General features: G+C 44.9%; 1 protein-coding gene across 1 annotated transcript in view; it reads right to left on the bottom strand.

Annotated features, from left to right (window-relative positions):
- ASAH1 (N-acylsphingosine amidohydrolase 1) overlaps positions 1–22,242 on the bottom strand; it is a 235,081-nt gene that overhangs the window by 19,908 nt on the left and 192,931 nt on the right. Inside the window, exon 13 of the mRNA XM_086962561.1 lies at positions 3,850–3,906. Coding sequence (XP_086818687.1) covers positions 3,850–3,906 — 57 coding nt within the window. The remainder of the gene's footprint in view (positions 1–3,849; positions 3,907–22,242) is intronic.

Genomic DNA, 22,242 nt, shown 5'->3' with positions numbered 1-22,242 from the left:
AATGCAGGGAATCACTCCTGGGAAGATAAGAGCTCATACAGGGCCACTGGCAACAGCCAGACACTGCTCCCCTGGTGGCTTCACGCATTACCAGTGCCACAGCCGCACTCCCAAGATGGCAGTGGCAGCATAGAGTGCAAACAGCACAGATAGACCCATAAATACAGAAAAGAACTACTGCAGGCTCCAGTACCTCGACCACTCAGGAGCGCATGGCTGAGCTCATCTGAAGCACTAACAGCCTTGCTACCATCCACTGGGGTCCGCCTCAGAATCCAGTGTGACACCACAAGTCACAAGAGCCCTGAAACGGACTGGACGTTGAGATGAGCGGGCTTCCTCCCTCCCTGACAGACACTGCGAAGACATGGTGGAGGATCATTGGTTTCCCGCCCAGCTCCAGGACATTATCAGAGACTCCTGTGAAGAGTCATCGGCCCAGCTGTAGCACTGTATCCTCGGCCTTGCCCGGACATAATAATCCACAGAAACTATACAGATTACAATGCTGGGACTGATGATCATCAATGTTCTTCTAACAACCTGGACAATGCGAAGCGCCAGTGCTTGTTATGGAGTGTGTCCAATCACTTTACCAGTCGACACATACCCAACTACAAACGAGATTGTAGATCCTAACCCGGGAACTCCCAAGTTGCTTGTTATTAACCTTCTTTGGGACCCAAGTGGCTCACAGCTGCTCTGGCCACGACAGCCACACAAGGAGATTGACTGGTCCCTGATATCATTAACATCGGACCGACAATGTACATCAACTCAAATGCTTACTCCGCGGTGACACTTCTGAAGTGGACTTTCCTTCCCCGTAACTCCCAGGTACCCTCCCCCCAACCCCATACCCACCATATGCTCCTTCTTCGTCTCTGTTCTTCTCCTCGCTGACCCCCGGGATGTAGGTGAGTGAAACTGTTTAACAGTAAGGCACAACAATCATAGAGACCCGACAGGCACCAGCCTCCCCTCTCACTCTTTTGAGCTCAATTTTTATCATTATGAGAAAGTTCTGCCTAAAGGGTCTTAATTCCAGAGAGGAGTTCATACTCTCCCACATCTGCAGTAAAAGCGAACCATTTGGACACAAAAAACTATGTGAACAGAAATTCCATTCATTGAAACAATCACATACTCCCCATAACTATCCACATTGAAGTCAACTTCCATATATCAGGAAACAAACTCACCCCAAATGAGTGAAATTGGCAGTAGCTTTTTAGGTCTTGCCTAGAGAACGCTTTAGCTGTCGGTTGTAGAAGTCCTATTGTGAAATATAGTAGGCTTTGGGTCAGCCCCATGACTGGTTAGCTTTCTTATCTACCCGACTTCGCTATTCTACAACCCCTGCAGCATGCCTTTGTGAGTTTACTTTGTTTTGATAAATTGCATCTTTTACTGCGGATATGAGGGAACTGCCTATTTTCTTTTTTTCTTTTAGCGCTCCAGGAAAGCACCTGGCTTTCCTTGCTCTCTCCCTCATCTGATCATTACTCTGTTAAACCACCACCCCTGCACAATCTCTAGAGGCTTCTCCCATTTGCCGATTGCCCCCTTCCCCACCCTCTCTCTAGAGGCTTCACAGCCTCAATATTCAGCCCACCTGCCCCTAGCAGACAGCATGGTAGGCTACCTACATTTCCCATTTGTTACGAGGACCAAAAGCAGAAGACATAAGAGGGTACCGCTTTGATCACAGTTTTTGTGATTGTTCTGCTCAAAAGTCCTACCAGTACTTTAATGATTCTTTGCATGAGCAAGGGGTGATGTACAAACAGTTGAGCATTTATATTATCTTTGAACTCCCTGCACCTCTACCCTGGATCCCTATTCCTCTATCTCTGGATTGTCACCCTCTCATGTACCTGTGGTAGGTTTGGTTTCCCTCACTTTGAAAGCTCATCCTTCCACTCTGCCGTATTAAAAAGAGTGATGGAGGGTGTACAGAGGGTAGCGGGGCTTGTGTATTGCATGACGGATACTGTGAGAAACACAGCCAGACTGGTAAAAATCACATGGCATGTTCAGTGCATGGCCTTGGGTAAGCAAAACAAGTTAGAGGATGTGCAGCACAAATATTAAACACATGCTCTGGAGAGGCACGCTGCTATGGATCTGCAGAGAGCAGGCAAGTGTACATACAGCACACAAACGTGCACAGCCAAGGGTACATAACATCTAGCTAAAGATTTGTACAGTATGACTGAAGATATGCAGGGAACTGATGAGCAGGTGCAGAGTAGGCTATGCATAGGCAGAGCATGGTTGAAGGAGTGCATTGTGGGGCGTAGAACTGAGCTGTAGGAGTTTAGTCGATCGCAGGAAGTGATCTGCCTTGAACTTCTAATAATGTAGGATGCAGCATCTTGCCCTTTTTAACAAACCCTTCACATTTTAGTTCCATACGTAGAGGATTTTCTTAAGAATGTAGGTTTTGTACCATTGCAAAGTAGAAAATAGCCTGCATTTGTAAAATACCTGGCTGACCACTGTAGAGTGCGGCTGGGTGGGGCTTCGTGAGGACAGACTGACAAATACATTGAGACTCAAGACCCAAGGCCCTTAGAAATTTGGGCTTTTGAATTAAAATTGAGGCTACAAAAATAGATTTTTTTCTAATTCTGTATCCTTCCAGAAACTACTACTACCACCAGTAACAGCTTTGAGGAGATTCATTTCACAGATCCATGCTATGAGATTATATTCATTCATTCATACTTGCTCAAGAAAGACAGCAATGTAAAAATTAGAATCTGTGGAAAACACAATAGAGAATCTCCCAATCAGGTAAACAGCAATTACTTCCCCATCATTAGGCCGCTCCTATGTTCCCAAGCTTGCATCAAGCATTAATCAGTTTCAGATATGAAAAAAGCCTTATGTAGAAGAGTGCTCAGAACAAAATAAGCCCAACCACCTGAATGTTCGGAGAATCATCAGAATCCAGGCGAATGTTCTTCTTAAAGATGTGCCTAGACCAGGAAGTAGCCGCACTGCATATTTCCAAGAATGTAATTGTACCGCAGTTTAATGCATTGTGAGACAATCAAGGAGCAGGTGAAAAGCGAATGATAACAGAAGTTAAGACATGCATGAACGATCTGAAGTTGCTTCGTTGTTTTCTGAAGAGCAAAGGATCCATCTGTTACCCTATTGGTATCTCTCTCATGGCAGCCTTCAAACTGTATTTACTGTACCTAACCAGGAATGCTTTGCCACTCTACTTCCTCCTTCAACTACTCGCATTCATCAACTGAAAATGACTTCTTTGACATCTGTCTATTTTGGTCTATATCCAAATATCTTCCAACTGGATGTCCCCCATTCTAAGTTTGTAAGTACCGGTGTGAAGGGTCTATCATAAGCAGTCCTATGGTTCATTTAAAGCAATTGCTGCACATATTTTGTCTGTATTTATTGAAACTAAAGTTACTTTCCAAGTCAATTATACACGAATGAGTTCAAGTACCATGTTCCATAAATGCAAACGTTTTCAAGAATAGGAGAGAAGATAGAGAACAGAAGTTAGTTGGGTCCAAATAGAATTATGGAAACCTTTCTTTTGAAAGGCATTGCATTAGCAGTTATTTAATTTGAAATCACAAATGCACTCAAGTCGGCCATCCCTTAAAATCTACAGGGCAAAATGTAGATTGCGAACACCAACGGGGGTGCATCATAATGGGAGAGAGCGTTAGGGAAACACCAGCCAGGAATTCATAAAGAGCTGCTTAGGTAAGTACATTCTCTGCTGTTTGATAATGCTTGGCAAAGTGCACCTGGGCTCTTTCAAGAGACAGGTCATTAAACAGTGAAATGCATGTTCTGATAACATACCTTATTGAGAACCGGTTTTGTTGACAGAACATCGTAGATCGTCTTAAATGATATATTCTAGGGGAAAATAAAATAATAATAAAACCAACAATGAAAAGCAGTTACAGAATTTTAATAGTTTCATAATTCATCCTATTAGAAACATGGACAATTATTATTAAATATAGATTATTATGGAAAACGATACCCTGCTTGAATTAGGATTCTTTTCTGAAAAATTAGTTTTGAAGAAAATCCTTCACGGACATGGTCTGAGTAGGCCACTTTTCATGCCAATTTTCATGGCGATTACATCCATTTCAGATGTAGCACTTTTGTTCTTACTAACTTTCAGTCTGGTTAGAGAGATTTAGCTGTCTCCCAGAAGAAACGAATCTCCAGGCACTTTAGACAGACTCTACTGCTTGGTGAAGCATACCAGAGCCTGAATTATTGAAAGGGCGTACTGCCTTTGTTTGAGAAATGGCGCACCTATAAAGTGGTGCGCCGGGTGCAAACATGAACAATGCACCCTATTGCAATAAATGTGCTGCCACTAGGGCAGCTGCAAATTTGTGGGCCTGTAGGGCGGCACATTCACATGAAATACAAACGACGAGTTTCAATGTCATGGGAAAGTAGACTAGCACCTGATGTCGGGCATTGGCTCAGGAACATGTCCCATTGTCAGGATACACTGAGAACATATGAAGAATAATTGCCAGCCAGATCCAGACCAAAAGATTATTGGAAATATTTGACTGAATATTTTTGGAAATATTTGACTGAATATTTAAGTGCAAACCCTGCTGTTTAGATATGAAGTACAACTAGGTCCTCCTCTCTTCTTACTGTAACATGTGTGTTCTACATTACATATGTCCCTGTATAACCTTACCGCCTGGATGACGAATGCAGTAGTGTGATGCTCCGTTTATTGATGGTTCTACTTGTTCATATTGTACTATGATGAAATACTAATAAAAAGATTTTTTTTAAAATACAGAGCTGCTGCTTCAAAGCCACTCCTGTCTGCATGGGGGGTCCATTATATACTGTGCCTCAGGGGAGCAAAGGGTTTGTGCACCTGGTTTGCCCACTCTGTTCCGCTAATCTCCTTCCCATCTACCCTCCCACCCCTCCCTGGGCACATTGGTATTACAGCTTGGGGACGCAGACGCCTGTGGGCCTCCTCCTGTAATACTGATAGCACTGGTGCATATGTAGCACCCGCGATATAATGAGGGCAATCTCTCATTTGCATTGGGTTGTGGCCCCACGTAAATGAGTGAATTTCTTTGCCTCTGCGTCTGCACCGGGCACTAAGGAGGTGCAGTCACAGTGCACCACAAAAAGGGGGCACACTGCTGTCAGTGTGTCTACTGAAGGCAGCCCTCTGGAGGGATGAAACGGGGTCCCATAGGCCCCCAGATATCCCCCTGCAGGCGAGAATGGTCACTCACTGCACCCGCATGCAGGGGGATCTCTCTCCCTTCTTTAAATGCCGGTGACATGCCCCTAAACTGTGAAACACAGAGCAGCTTTAAAGCAACCATTCTATTTCACTGAATCGGCTGCCCTGGAGGCAGAGCATTCATTGTACAGAGGGCACTGTTGCTGATTCCACAGGTCATACTTGTTAAAATGTGTGGGACAGTGCGCAATTTCCATAAGCCCCAACCTTTTTTTTCAAAACTTGTTTTATTGCATTTTTCCAAAAGTAATTGCCATAACAAATACAGTGCATAGCATGTTGATTAGATATTAGCATGCAGTAAGACAGTGGCAAATATAATAACAATCAAATAACAGTGCAGGTTCGCTTAAGAGTGGAGACAAATAGATCCATTTATCATAACAGGCTCGCTAACAAAGCATCGATCATAGCTGTGAGCATTTTAGTCACGGTGGAGTAGTAAATAGGAGACAGCGGGTGGCAAATTATATATATATATATATATATATATTCTGCATTTCATTTTTAAAATATGACGGATGATTCTGAATACGAAAGCCGTCGACAGTAAGCCCCAACGGGAGTCATGGTAACGAAATAACTATAACCCGTCAGACTCCGCCCATGTAACATGTGACCACGCTCATACAACAAGTGTGATTGGTCTGCAATACGTAGCATATTGAACACACGACATAGGGCGGTTTGCGGAGAACATAACGTAGCACCAGTATGCTCTGTCTAAATTTATTTATAAATGTTAGACAATGACTTCATAGTACACCGGATAAAATGGATTAATTTATCTGAAAGTAGAAATGATATTACAATGATTGTAATGATATTGACAGGTGGGATTGAAACGTATTATGAATAATCATGTTTCATGTAATGAGTTTATATTTATGTGCACTAGACATTTATAATGGTAACTGAATGCACTGTGTATTACTTCAAGATGGCGCACAAATTCTATGTTCTCAGTCCTCTCTCTATCGCGTTTGCAATGTGGTTAAATATGTGAAACTTTATTGACAATGTGTGTGATCAAGCGCTCTGTGGAGCTCGAAACGCGTCACGGGGGGTTTATGGTGTAATAAACCTTACTTTGTGAGCTAGTTACGTGAGCTGTGGTTCTTTGCCCGAGTGCCCGTTTGGAACGCCGTTTTGGAAGGAATATTATTGCCGGCTGCTCCGCCGGGAACGAGCCACCCCTCAGTAAGGCGAGGGATTACCAGCAGGAGCCCTGTGATTTTGGTTATTGATGAAGGTAATCTACGCGGTTCCCCAGTAAGCGCAACCACTGCCTCACGAGTACAGTGAACTGACACTTCGTAGAGGTAAGCGATCTCCGTTACATATACTAGACATGATTGCAGCAGGAAGTAAGGTTTGACGCTATCAGCACAAGATCTTTATTCAATTGGTGCTAAGAGTACTGGGAACATTGGGGAACTCCGGATTTATACGGAGGGGCATTAGAACCACAGAGAATCACGAGAAGGTCCGCAGGGGTATAACAACAACTCCAGTGAATATGGATGAAGATAAAGAAAGAAAAGAAGCTGCACTTGCGTTATTTGCGAGAGCTCCAGGTGTGGGAAGAACACTACCTACTCCCACAAGAGCTGATAAGACCATAATGGATGCATTGAGGAAATATGAAAAATTACATAAGTTGGAAGTTTCCAAGTGGTGGGAAGCTACCTCTTTACAGGATTACTTGGAAAAGAATATGATACCTAGAGGATTACGTATTTACATCACTCCATCGTATGCCTCACCTGACCCACAAATGTTGGAGGATTGGTCCCAAAATTCCGCCAATAGCTCGAAAGTTATGATGCAGATCTTGGTGAAATACGCATGGTCAGATCGAGCTAAAATAAAGAAAGATATCGAAGAACTAACAGAAGAATTGAATAAACATCCAGACCAAGAAGTAATTGTCAAATTCATTGAAGAAATGAAAAAAAGATTAAAGAATCTGGAAGAGGATATTAAGAATAGAAAACAATACAAGTTACACAGAGACTGTGGAGACTATGAGTCTGGAAGAATTTTTACCAACAGTCGAAAGTACGACCATCTGTACGACTCTAAGACGAAAGGAGCAACAGGAACAAGCTCAAAAATGGGAGAAGAACTAGAAGAAGATGAAACCAGTGACTCGCTGACGGACAACTTAGAATTGACCATGAGTTCCATTAGCTTAGACTCTGAAGGAGAAGTTATCCAAAAACTGAGAACTTTTTTAGACAAATATCGGCTCATGAAACGGAGCCGACAAGCAACCTGATCATCCTCGAGACTACAGGAGAAGAACAAATCGCAAAATACAAGCGGCAGAGGAAGGCCAAGAAATATCAGAGCAAGAGGAGGAAGAAACTCAAACAGAGGCGCAAACAAATCCGACAAGAAGGAGCAAGTGGGAAACAAAAAGGCTCAGTACAAGAAAACCCAATAATGGATGACGCACAGGTAAATCGAACGATAATTAATTTATCTGATAAAGTAATCAGCAAAAAAGAGAAAAGAACTCTCTGCTTAGGGTTGTCATTCTGCCCGACAGTACCCATGAGTTATGTTGATGATAAGATTGATATTTTCAAGTTTTGTAGAAAAATGAAACTGAAAAAAATGGCACAAATTGAAACCAACTAAAAGCAAAAAGGGTCAGAGAAATGAGGCAATGGGACGCAAAGACAGCCTCGTAATTGGTGACATTGATAATTTGGTGGCATTTGATGAACTGAATAATGAGCAAGATGACCCTGATCTAAGTTATGAAGCCATACGCATCCTAGATGCATTGGAAATTCAACACAACATTGCAGCGGGTACCCCCTTGAAGTCCAAGTCCATGTTTTTGCCCAAAATGAACCATGATAACATTGATACTTTTGAAATCCAAATAGGCAAAGAATTATTAGATTTGCGCAGTCATAATTGGTCTAAACAGATGAAGAAATTTAAACACAATTTGACTGCATCACAAAAACAGGCAATGAAAGAACTAGCAGATGATACCAGTATCCTGATAAGACCCGCTGACAAAGGCGGTAATATTGTGATTATGCCTAGGGAAATGTATATACGAGAGGCAGAGCGACAATTACATGATGAAAAAACCTATAAGAGATCAATCAGAGCTGATTACAACAAAAGTATCAACAACATATGGGACAAACTTAAAGAGTGGAAAGATAAGGGATGGATTGAATGGGAGGAATATTGTTTTTTGAAACGGGACCATCCTATACTCCCCATTCTATACCTTCTCCCTAAGGTACACAAAAGTAGAGAGAATCCACCTGGTAGACAGATTATTTCATCTAGGGGATGTGTGCTTGAGAATGTGTCCCGTTATGTGGACAATTTCCTGAGGGACTTTGTAATGAGTCTACCTACATATGTAAAAGATACTAAGGATTTCCTAGAGAAAATTAATGATGTGACATGGGATAATGATTGCTTTCTTCTAACTATGGATGTGACCTCACTCTATACGGTGATTGATCATCAACAGGGTATGGAGGCTTGTGCTAGATTTTTGAAAGGGAGAGACATTAAATATTTGGGGCACACAGCTATGATTTTGGACATGATTAAACATGGTCTTGAGAATAATATTTTCCTATTCAACAATGACATCTATGTACAGTCCCACGGAACCGCGATGGGAACATGTTTTGCGCCTAGATTCGCAAATCTGTTCATGGGGGCATGGGAGGCGGATATCAAAACCAATCTTTATTTATTTAATTATTTATTTATTTAGAGAGTTTTGTATAGCGCGTACAAGACCCTTGGGTATCAGAGCGCTTTACAATGCAAAAAGTAGCATAGACATAGTCTTGTATAGTTTACATTGCAAGAGGTAGAAAGATAACGACTTGTATAGTATGCTTATACTTCGTTAAATAATATAGATAAGTACAAAAACGAAGATACAATACAGGAAGTAGCTAAGACCTAGTCTTGTATAGTTTATATTGCATGAGGTAGAATAGATAGAGACTTGTATAGTATGATTATACTTGTGAGTGTGCAGTTGAGAGCCGTGATCATTTTTGACCATTCCTTGCACTCTGTGTGGTTCTTTAGTGGTGAGATCAGTAGGAATTCAGTTTTCTGAGTGTTTAGCTTCAGGTGATTGCTTGTTAGCCATTGTAGTGTTGTTTGTAAAGCCTCATTCATTAACCTGATGTCTTCCAGAGACGCTATTTTGATGTATAGCTGTGTGTCATCTGCGTACATATGGAAGGCTATTTTAGACTTTCGGAGAATTTCTGTAAGCGGTTCAACATACAGGTTAAACAATGATGGAGATAATGTAGATCCTTGGGGAACTCCAATCGTGTTAGGGCATGAAGGTGACAGCGCTTGGTTGACCAGGAATCTTTGCGTTCTATTTTTGAGGAAGGAGTCAAACCATTTCAGCACACTACCCGATATCCCCATTCTGTCTTGGAGCCTGTGTAATAGTTTTGCATGATTTACCGTGTCAAATGCAGATGATAGGTCTAGAAGGATGAGTAGGCATGATCTTTTTTGGTCTAGGGCCTGTAGAGCATTGTCGACTATATGTAGAATTGCTGTTTCCATGCTGTGTCCTGTTCTAAAGCCCGATTGACAGTCATCCAATAGGGAGAAATTGTCTATGTGTTCGCTAAGTTATTTTTGAACACATTTCTCTATTAGTTTGGCAAGTATCGGGATGTTAGTTACTGGGCGAAAATTATTCGGATCATCGCGGTCTGTTTTTTGATGATGGGAATTACTTGTCCAGTTTTTAGGCATTCAGGGAGTATCCCTTGTTCAAGAGAGGCGTTAATAATTTTTGTCCATATAGGAATCCCGATATTGCTGACTTTTTTCATGAATTTTGCAGGGAGAGGGTCGTTATAATGGTTATTAGGTTTGATGTCTAGTAGCATTTTGGCGATGTTATTCTGGTCTAACAACTTGAACGAATCCCAATGTGCATTATTCTTTGCCCTGTCCTCCTTTCTTAATACGTTGGTAGAGTTCAAGTTCAAGAATTTATATAGCGCACTACTCACCCAGAGGGTCTCAAGGCGCTTGGGGAGGGGGTTCATTATTTATCGAATAGCCAGGTTTTGAGTTGGAGATGTAGTTCTGTGTAAGGCGGAGGTGAGTGGGGAGTGAGTTCCAGGTCTTGGCCGCCAAGTAGGAGAAGGATCTACCTCCCATGGTGGATCTTTGGATACGTGGAACTGCGGCGAGGCCTTGATTGGATGATCTTAGTTGGCGAGTGGGTGTGTAGAAGGATAGTCGAGTGTTGAGGCATTCGGGCCCTAGATTGTAGAGGGCCTTGTGTGCGTGGGTGAGGAGACGGAACATTATTCTCTTGTTGACGGGAAGCCAGTGGAGGTCTTTCAGGTGGCCGGTGATGTGATCTTGGCGAGGGATGTCCAAAATGAGTCTTGCTGATGCGTTTTGGATGCGTTGGAGTTTTTTCTGTAATTTGGCTGTAATTCCGGCGTAGAGGGTGTTTCCGTAGTCTAGTCAACTTGTAACCAGTGCGTGGGTGACAGTCTTTCTTGTCTCGGCGGGGATCCAGCGGAAGATTTTTTTGAGCATACGAAGTACGTTGAAGCAGGAGGACGAGACAGCGTTGACTTGATTAGTCATCGCGAGTGAAGAGTCTAGGATGAAGCCAAGGTTACGTGCATGGTCCGTGGGTATGGGTGCTTGCCCCAGATCCGAAGGCCACCATGATTCGTCCCAGGCAGAGGGGGATGATCCTAGGATGAGCACTTCCGTTTTGTCTAAGTTAAGTTTAAGGCGGCTGTATTTCATCCATACGGCTACTTCTTTCATGCCTTCGTGAAGATTGGTTTTGGCGGTGTTGGGGTCTTTGGTGAGAGAAAGGATCAGATGGGTGTCGTCAGCGTAGGAGATGATGTTTAGGTTGTGTTGACGCACGATGGAGGCGAGTGGGCTCATGTAAACGTTGAAGAGGGTGGGACTGAGTGATGATCCTTGTGGTACACCGCAGATGACTTCGGTGGCTTCTGATTTGAAGGGGGGAAGTCGGACTCTGCGTTCTCCCGGCTAGGAACGAGATGATCCAGTCCAAGGCTTTTCCTTTTATGCCGACGTTGCTGAGGCGTTGTATGAGTGTGCTGTGACAAACAGTGTCGAAGGCGGCGGAGAGGTCGAGTAGAATGAGGGCCACTGTTTCTCCGTTATCCAGTAGTGTTCGGATGTCGTCTGTTGCTGCGATGAGGGCGGTTTCAGTGTTCAGTGCTGTGTTTGGCTCGAAAGCCGGACTGTGAGGGATCGAGGGAGTTGTTGGATTCGAGGAAGGCGGCGAGTTGGCTGTTGACGGCTTTCTCAATGACTTTGGGCGGGAATGGGAGGAGGGATATGGGGCGGTAGTTTTTAAATTCGGAGGGGGCTGCTGTGGGTTTCTTCAGGAGGGCGCTGACTTCGGCATGTTTCCAGCTTTCGGGGAAGGTAGCAGAGATGAAGGAGCAATTGATGACATCACGGAGATGGGGTGCAATGATGGAGTCTGCTTTGTTGAAGATGTGGTGGGGGCATGGGTCAGTTGGCGAGCCAGAGTGGATGGAATTTATGAGGCGGATGGTGTCTTCAGTGGTGATTGTGTTCCATGCGCTGAGGTTGTTAGAGGGCGGTTTAGGTTCTGAGGGGGGTGGAGAGGATTGTTTGTTGGAACTGTTTTCGAAGCTGTTATGTATGTTGGCAATTTTGTTGTAGAAGGAGGATAACGAATCGCAGAGGTTTTGGGAGGGAGTGATGTCGTTTGAGGCAGCGGTGGGGTTGGTGAATTCTTTGACGATGTTGAATAGTTCCTTGCTGTTATGGGCGTTGTTGTCGAGTCGATTCTTGAGTGCTGATTTCTTGGTGGCTCGGATCAGCTGGTTGTATTTACGGGTGGCTGCCTTGAAGGTGGACATGTTGTCGGTGGTCGGGTTTTTTCTCCATGTTTTCTCGAGAGTGCTGCATAACTTTTTGGATTTTTTAAGGTAGTCGTTGAACCAGGGGGCCTTTTTGTTGTCTTGTTTGGTGTGATGGTTTTTCAAGGGTGCTAATTCGTCAGCGCTGTGAGTGATCCATTGTTTGAATTTGATGGCAGCTTGGTTTGGTTCCGATGAGAGGGCGGGTGGGTTTTGGTTGAGCGAAGTGAGGAGTTGGTCGGTGGTGATTTTGTTCCATTTTCTTCGGGGGATAGGTTGTGGGGGGTTGTGGGTCGAGGTGGTTTTGTAGCTGAAGTGAACACAACTGTGGTCCGTTCAGTGGAGAGCTGTGGTGCGATCGAAGGAGATGTGTTTGCTGGAGGTGAAGATTGGGTCGAGCGTATGTCCGGCTACATGGGTGGGGGTGTCAACAAGTTGTTTGAGGCCGAGATTGGCCAGGTTGTCGAGAAGGGTGGTGGTGTTGCTGTCGTTTTCTTGACCAGGTGGAAGTTGAGGTCTCCTAATAGAATGTAGTTCTCGGAGGCGAGGGCATGTGGACTGATGAAGTCAGGGATGTCTTCGCTGAATTGTTTACGGGTTCCTGGAGGCCTGTAGATGAGGGTGCCTCTGAGTGTGGTTCTAGGGTCGGTGTGGACCTGGAAGTGAAGGTGTTCGGCGGTTGTGAGGTTATCGTTGGAGCTGGTCGTGATTTTGATGGTGTTCTTATGGACGATGGTGATGCCTCCTCCTGTTTGGTTGGTGCGGTCTCTTCGGATAATTTTGTAGTTGTCCGGGATGGCTATGGCGATATCGGGTGTTGATGATGCGTTCATCCATGTTTCAGTTAGGAAGGCGACGCCCGGTGATGTAGTGTCGAGTAGATCCCAGAGTTCGGTGTAGTGCCTGTGGACCGAGCGGGTGTTCAGCAGGATGCACTTCAGGTGGTTAGAATCGGAGCTGTGTTTGGGGTTAGTGGGTGTGGTGTGGGTCTTGATGCTGGTAAATTTGCAGTAGTGGCAGGCAAAGGGTCCATGGGTGAGTCCGGGGGCAGCTACGCAGCATAGAGGTGTGCGTCCGGGGTTAAGGGCTAGGAGGCTGGCGGCGTCATATGTTATGCTGGAGGAGTATGCTTTGCAGGGGGTCTGGCGCTGGGCACGGTCCAGGCGCAGACGGGCGTAGATGGGCGTAGAAGGGCGTAGAAGGGCGTAGAAGGGCTTACCTTTGGTGCACCTTCGGCGCGACCGCTGCGCGTGGACGCTGCACGTAGGTCCATCTGTTCTAAATGGAGAGTGGAGGGGGCGGAGCGTGGGAGGGGCAGCTGGGAGGCGGGAGCGAGGTGGAGGGATGGTCTGGGACGGCACAACAAACAAAATGCCAGCAACAAAAACAAACAATGGAGCGCTATGGGTGACTTTTAATTCTAGGCAGCAGTGGTGTCGCGCTAAAAGCAAAGCCGCAGTCGAACAGTGTAACACTCTGCAAAACCAACCACAATGCAATAAGATAACGTGCAGTCGAGCGCGTGATCAGCGGTGCAGGCACAAAGCGTGTTTAGAGGATTCAAAGCGCTAAGAAATTAACATGGGGCATAAGGCGAATTAAAGGGGGCAAAGCGCTGCTAAAATGGGGCACAAAGCTTATCAGGAGGAGGCCAAGTGCTACTGAATGGGGCACAGAGCTTATAAACAGGAGGTAAAGCGCTACGATACCAAATACACAAAGCGTCTTCCAAGGAGGCAGTGCGATGCAATACCAGGGTCAGAGGAGGTGAGGGGAGCGACCGCTTCTGCACAGGACAGGGTGGTGATTATTATCAGGACAGTTGGTATTACTCGTTGTAGGTCTTTGGACTTCTAGGATATCCGCTGCACTCTTTAGCTCTCTTTCCATCGTGTTAGCTTTGTTGGTGAAGAATGTTGAGAATTCTTCGCAACTTATTTGTGTTTTTGAGAATTCTTGAGTCGATTTGGCACACTTGTTGGATTATTGTTTTAATATTTCAAATAGTTTCCGCGGTCTGTTTTTGGCGAGATCGAGTTCTGATCTAATAAATTCTTTTTTGGAGTTGAGGATTTTCTTATTGTATTCTTTTCTGTTTTTTCTGAGGGATTTCAGTTCAGGAGAAGAAGGGCGTTGTCTCCATTTTCTCTCTGCTTGTCTTAATTTCCTTCTTTCCTCGTTCAGTGTCCCGTTAAACTATGGATTTTTGTCCTTCTCTGCGACTTTTTTCAGTTTCAGCGGCATGGTGGTGTTGACTATATCCTTTATTGACTTTGTTTAGGAGGGTATAGGTCCTTCTCGCATCTTTCTATTAGTAGTTCGATGTTTGGTTCTTTAGAGTCCCGTATCCATTTCTTAGCTTTGACCGGTTGTCAATGCTTGTTCTTTTTCCATGTGGAAATTATGAAGGTTATTGCATGGTGGTTAGACCAGTCACAAGGCTCAACTGATAAGATTGAAATATTCTCTTTTCTTGAAATTATCCAATCCAACGTAGCTCCCTTCAAATGAGTTGGTTGTGTTCAAGCTTGAAAGAGGTTTAGCTCGGCTAAGAAGTCTTTAAGATGGTTGACCTATTTGTCATTGTCGTCGTTCCAGTGCAGATTAAAATCCCCTAAAAATAAGTTATTTGCGTCAGTGTTAGTGTTTGTCGAAATGATCTCCATTAGTTGTTCTATGAAAGATAAGTTATTTCCTGGTGGGTGATAAAGTGCATGCAGGTTGCAACTTTGGTTGTTAGCCGATCTAATATTTAGGCCTAGGTATTCGCAGGATTTGAGTGGTTCCGATTGTATTTGGCTTACTTTTATATCAGATCGGTGTATGCAGGATATGCCGACCCCTGTCTTTTTTGGTCTATCCAGTCTCACAATGTTATAAAAAGGGGGCACTAGTAAGTCCAGGACTGGAGATGATGATTCCGACAGCCAAGTTTCTGTGAGGATTGTCATATCAATTTTCTTGTTAATGATGAAGTCAGCTATGTCTGATGAATGTTTAGTTCCGGATCTACAGTTGATCAGAAGACATTTCAGTGTATTTCCAACGTTGTTCGAGTTCAGATTTTGTAGTTCGGGGTTAATATGCATTTGTTGTAAGTTGTTGATATTGGGTTTTCTATCATTTTGTCTAGAAGTTCTATTAGTATTGATCGGGACTGTTCTGATTTCCTCCCCTCTCCTGTTTTCCATTTCTTCATACTCCTGAAGTAATGATATAGTTTCTTCTTCTAAGGGCAAAAAGGAACTGTAGCAATGAACAGGATTATTTAAGAGAAGAAACTACCATGAAATTGAGATTTCTAGCCAGAGGACATCCCCTGTGGGTTATCAAAAGAGCGATAACTAAAGTGAGACAGACCAAACGAGAAGAGTTACTGTCAAACAAAAAAGACGGAGAGAAAGGAGACTCCGAGAGTGATGTTGTTAAAATCATTCTAAACTACAATGGGAATTCCAATCAGATCAGAAAAAGCATAGTGAAGAACTGGCATATCCTTAAAAGTGATCCCATAATGGGTAACACCCTTCCTGAACGACCTAGTATCACCTATAAGAAAGGAAGGAGTTTGAGAGATCTACTTGTCCACAATGATATCAGTGAAAGTGCAATTCCCAGGGGTATCGACCTTCATGGCTTTTACCCCTTTGGACATTGCAAAGCATGTGCAAATAGTCACATGGTAAAAGAATACTGGAATCCCAGAATCAAGAAAATGCAATAAATCAACCAATTCCTGACCTGTACTACGATGTTTGTAATATATGTGTTGGCCTGCCCATGTGACTTGAAATATGTGGGCAGTACAACACATATGGCCAAAAAACAAAAACTGGAGCACACACGTGCGATAAGTAAGCAGGACAAACAATATCCCATAGCTCGTCATTTTGAAGCTAACCATTTTTCAGACCCTAGTAAACTATCATATTTTATCATCGAACAAGTTAATCTGAATCAAAGAGGAGGCAACCGCATCTTGAAATTGAGGCAGAAAGAATCTAGATATATAGTCGGGCTTTGTACACGTTACCCTAATGGGCATAACATGGAATAAGAATTAAATGTACATTTGCATGTGTAATAAACCATTGTACTGGATGATGATATTCTGCTGATAATTGATCTTTTCTTCTATCAATGTGTAATTATGAATTCTTCTTTTCTCTTCTATCTCACAGGAAGAAAGGGAGGGAGGATGTCTCAAGCCTGCGGCACCTGTACCCCAATCCTTTCACTGTGGTTATCTTCTACCCTCAAACCATCTATGAAAGTATTTGGATTGTAACTTTTTTTTTCTTGTTTATGTTATAAGAGCACTTTTTTGATTCATTAGAGAAACTATTGTTGATGGGAATGAGAAGCCTAGCCCTAGTTTTGCATTACCACTGCTACACTTTGCGGACTGACTGAGAGGTTAAATAGATTACACTCACTAACCAGAGTGATATATAAAATACTTTTGACCCCCTGAGGTTTTTTGTGTTTTGGTTATTGTCTCTAGTCTTCCATTCCACTAACTAGGAAACATATAATGAGACGTAAGGACCACCTGGTCATGGCTAATACTTTAAGCACTTTTATGAATTGTGGCCTTTTAATGCTGTTTGCAGAGATTAATTTATCTGCATTTCATTTTTAAAATATGACGGATGATTCTGAATACGAAAGCCGTCGATAGTAAGCCCAACGGGAGCCATGGTAACGAAATAACTATAACCCGTCAGACTACTCCCATGTAACATTTGACCACGCTCATACAACAAGCGTGATTGGTCCGCAATACGTAGCATACTGAACACACGACATAGGGCGGTTTGCGGAGAACATAACGTAGCGCCAGTATTCTCTGTCTAAATTTATTTATAAATGTTAGACAATGACTGCATAGTACACCGGATAAAATGGATTAATTTATCTGAAAGTAGAAATGATATTACAATGATTGTAATGATATTGACAGATGGGATTGAAACGTATTATGAATAATCATGTTTCATGTAATAAGTTTATATTTATGTGCACTAGACATTTATAATGGTACCTGAATGCACTGTGTACTACTTCAAGATGGCGCACAAATTCTATGCTCTCAGTCCTCTCTCTATTGCGTTTGCAATGTGGTTAAATATGTGAAACTTTATTGACAATGTGTGTGATCAAGCGCTCTGTGGAGCGCGAAACGCGTCACGTCGGGTTTATGGTGTAATAAACCTCACTTTGCGGACTAGTTACATGAGCTGTAGTTCTTTGCCCGAGTGCCCTTTCGCTGTCGCTGGCGTGGGTAAGGAAATCGGTTTCTTGGCTAACAGTAGGGCAATAGCAGCATAGCGCCGAATCCCAGCCCCTTGGGGCGGACATATCCCAGCAGTGCAAGCAGTAGGTAGGGGGTCAACTCATTCAACCATCAATGCCAAATGTCCAAAAAACGCCTCCCAAAACGCCAGGACCTGGGGTTGGGGGCAGTTCCATGCCAAATGAAAAAAAAAAAAAATCAGCACACACCTCTGGCAGTTCTCAGGGGTAGTTGGGTCCATTTTGGAAATAAGTTTGGGGATGACATAAGCCCTGTGTATACATTTAAAATTAAGGAATTTGTGCTTCTTGGTGTTGGAGATAGCGAGTTTGTGCACAGCAGTAAGCCGACATCTTATCCGTCAAAGGATGCCCCAAATCTCCCTCCCAAGCCACCAGCATCCCCCACCCACCTCCAGGCAGAGCATCTGGGCAAGGTGATTGGGACGACGAAGAACAGACCACGGAGGCGGATACACAAGGGACAGAACGCTTCCCTGCTCACCTTTCTCCCTGTCCCCTTCTTTATTTTCAGGATGTGCAGGCGGGACACTGGCCATTTAATCCTGTCTCTTTTCCGCGTCACGTGACTGAGTCAGGTGACTGGCTCGAGCTCAAGAACGAGGAAACCAAGAAAGAAGCTCTCTCGTTTGGCGGGCTGGAAAAGGAGAACTGAGGACTCAAGGACGAGTACTGCCGTGTTCAGACCTTCGTCGCCAGGCCCCAGCTGGGAGAGAGGAGGACCATCACGGCGGACACAGATCCCGATCCGGACGTGGGAGCCCGATGCTAGTGAGCCAAAGGAAGAGGCACAGATGGGGCGCCGGACCCCATCCGGCAACACGAGCAAGCCAGCCACGGCCCAGGAGGGTCGTGGCTTGACAAGGTACAGGGACGCCTTGAGGCGGTGGGGCGCCGTACGGGAGAGGGTGAGAACAACATGGGAGGTAGTAGAAGTGAGGTGAAAAACTAAAGCACTCCACTACGTTTAAAGACCCTCCTGCTGCCACCGTGATCTTCTCACTGGTGATGGAATTGGGCGTTTACTCCTGACACTTCCCTAACCTGCGCACAGATATCAAAACAACCGGACATCACCCTGACTGGGTGTTTTTTTTCTATTTCTTATTTTCTTTCCCCCGCTCCCCACCCCGTTACGTGCTCTGCTGGGTTTCAACGAGACCTTCAATCACCCCCAGAATAAGAAGGTGGAAATCTCCCTTTCCCAGCCTCAAAGGATAGTGAGGAAAAGAAAGAGTGCAAACTGGCCTACAATTCCCACAAACCCTTGTTTTAGTTAATCAAATAAAGGCAACCCATAGTAAAGCTTTAACTGTGTGTCCTGGTCTGCTTCTCCACAGCGCCACAGTGATATAGTCTGGAGACTAGCTGTGCGCTGTCAGGCGATATAACTATTGTATATAGGGGAGGGAATTCCCACGGCTCCACAGTTGAGGGACATATCACGGCAACCAGTGAGGTTTGCATACGGTATACAAGAAATGTATCTAAAATGGATATATCATGGCCCTCGACTATGTCCGCGACTGAACGCACTTGGCCTCTAGAAAACGCATCTCTCATGGTTCGGATGCGACATCGGGTGAGTGCGAGCAGTGTTAGAGTTTCGGTAGTCTGAGGTAACCACGGGTTGATGAGTAGTGGCATATGGGGGAAATATAGGCAGTCAGCCTTCAGGTATCAGCAAAGCCTTTCCCAAGCCCAACATGAGGATCTGCTCGTAAGACTTCATGAGATCAGTCTGACGGGGACGGTGCTCAGCTGGTTTACATCTTTTCTGGCCGGCCGCCGACAAACTGTCTGGGCCTCCTCTAGCTCTGCTGAGATGCCGCCATTGGGAGTCGGAGTCCCGCAGGGCTCTGTATTGAGCCCGACTCTCTTTAACATCTTTATGACCCCTCTGGCGGCTCTGGCCGAGTCTTTCGGGGCCCAGATCGTATCCTACGCAGATGACACCCAGCTGCTCTTTACCTGTCGGAAAGGAGAGGATTTTGATGGAGAGAGTATCCGTGAGTGCCTTGGGGCTGTTTTTAAATGGGTCCAACTGAACAGCCTCAAGTGCAACTCAGATAAATCGGAGGTGCTCTTCTTCGGTTGTCAATCCGATCCGGACTGGCAGGTATGGTGGCCTGTTGACATGTCTCCTCCGGGGCGGTCGTCTCAGTCAGCTAAGAATTTGGGGATAAAAATTGACAATGGCCTGACTTTAAGATCTCAGATCCTTGCCCTTACTGGCACCTGCTTTGGTCTTCTCCGCATGCTTCGGAAGTTTTTCCCTTTGCTTTCTGAGGACCACAGGAGGACTACGGTACAGGACTTGATCGGTTCAAGACTGGACTATTCCAACGTCCTATATCTTGGCCTGCCGGAATACCTCCTGCAACGGATGCAGGTGGTCCAGAACGCGGCAGCGCGTGCCATTTTTGGCCTGCATAGGCGAGTCAGAGTTTCTGGCTTGTTGCAGTCGCTTCATTGGCTGCCTATCCGACAACGGATAGTTTCCAAAGCCTTAACTCTTGCTCACAAGGCCTTTTATGCCACAGGGGCTAAATACCTTCAGAAGAGGCTCGTCTCCTATCGTCCGTACCGATCATTGAGGTCAGAGTCGATGTTCCTTGCCACTGTTCCTCGTGTGAGGAAGGCTCGTATGGGAGGTCGTTCTTTTATGCTCCGGGCCCCACAGCTTTGGAACTCCCTGCCCCTGACATTACGCAGCACCTCAAATCTTTTGGCTTTCAGGAAGGGCCTGAAAACTTGGCTTTTTGCTTCCTAGATTTCTGTATTCTGCTGACCCTGTTTCTTTTAATCTGTGTGTTGTGTTTGTCTTTTTCAGGTTGTCAAAAAAGCGCCGGGACACTCTTTTGAGTAGCCGAGCGCTATAAAAGACACAACATAACATAACATAACATAACATAACATAACATAACATAACATAACATAACATGTGCTCTGTAGTGTATGAATTTCCGTTGGTGTCCTCGCGAGGCCAAGCAGAAGAATGGTGTAGAGCGGACAGGGGGGGGGAATGTGAATGTTCAGTTTTCAAATACTGGAGCTGCGCATCTGAGTAGTACCAAAAATATGCATAGTGCATCTGTGCTACCAGGTTATGTGAGTAAAAATCGGGTACTTCAAATCCGCCACGCGCAAAGGGCATTGTGAGTGTCTGCCACCCCACCCGGGGATGGCCACTGGCCCAAATTAGTCGTGTCAACATGCTCCGGAGAGTAGCAAAAAATTTAGTTGTAAGTGGAATGGGAATATTTAAAAATAAGTAGAGAAACTGGGGCAGAATAACCATCTAAATTATAGCCATCCTGCCGGCAATCGATAGTGGGAGCACTATCCAGCGATCGATCTGTGTCGATAGACAATCTATGGGCCATAATTGAGGCGGATGACTTCTGATGCTGTACGGTGTACTAAATGCCGAGATATCTAGGAGAGTTGTCACACCACCGCAAAGGGAAGTCCAACGTGAAAGGGAGGGTAGCGTCCGTCAAGTAAAAGACCACAGATCTGTTCCAGTTATTAACGAGACCAGAAAAGACTCCAAACCGAACCACCTCTCGAATTGTTGGGGAGAGATTTGCAACAGGCTAGTGTACAAATAAGAGAATGTCATTTGCATATAGAGAGGCCAGGAGGGGGTCCTGAAGGAATCTGAGTCCCCGTTGGAGATGGCACCCTTGGAGATGCCGCACCAGAGGGTTCATCGAAATGATGAATAGAAGGGGCGAGAGTGGACATTCCTGCCTGGTGCTACGCGCCAAGGGAAGTTGATCTGTGAGTTCTCCATTAACACGGAGCCGCACCACAGGGTTAGTGTAAAGGAGGTGCACACAAGCACAAAAATTCAGAGGGAAGCCCAATTTGTTGAGCGCTGCTTAGAGGAAAGGCCACTCCAGGGAGACAAACGCCTTCTCTGCATCCAACAATATCGCCGCTGAGGAAAGGTGAGGGTCAATTTGGTTAATGACTGCAAATATCGTGCGCAAATTGACAGAGTTCGATTGATTTGGTACAAAACCCGTCTTAAGGGGGATATGGTTTGATCAATTATAAGCGATAAGCGAGTCACAAGCACTTTAGCCAATATTTTATAGTCTTGATTTAACAGAGATAGGGGCCTTTAGGAGGCACACCTATCAGGCAACTTGCCCGGTTTAAGTAGCAGGGATATTATAGCTTTGCGCATAGTGAGAAGGAGCACCTCAGAATCAAGTGCTTCCGCATAGACCTCCGGGAGGTGTGCAACTATTATGGTCTTATAAGTTTTATGAAATACGCCCGTAAGTCCATCCCTGCCGGGGGTAGGGGACCATCCAGGTTGTCTATGGCCTGCGATATTTCATCGGCCCTGATAGGCGAGGCCAGAAATTGCTTCTGGCCTCATTCGATCCACACCATTGCTACCACTGCTAAGTAGTCGGAAAGGGTAGTGTCGACTGGTGGGGAGCATGTAGCGAATAGGCGAGTGTAGTAGGACAAAAAGGTAGAAAGGATATCCGCGCCATGAGTGACAGAGTGCAGTCGTCTAATTGTAGTTGAGTGATGTACGCGGTATGCTGTCGGGGGCGAAGTAGTCTGACCAGGGTCAGTCCTGGTCTCTCCCCCTCCCCATATACCCGAGCGTGTGCATATTTCCCCAGATTAGCAGTCTCACGAGAGACAAGCTCTTGGAATTCTTCC

The sequence above is a fragment of the Lissotriton vulgaris genome, chromosome 3_1, assembly GCF_964263255.1.
Source record: "Lissotriton vulgaris chromosome 3_1, aLisVul1.2, whole genome shotgun sequence".
NCBI classification, from domain to species: domain Eukaryota; kingdom Metazoa; phylum Chordata; class Amphibia; order Caudata; family Salamandridae; genus Lissotriton; species Lissotriton vulgaris.
The sequence above is the reverse complement of the archived record's forward strand: the minus strand, read 5'-3'. Positions and strand labels throughout refer to the sequence as shown.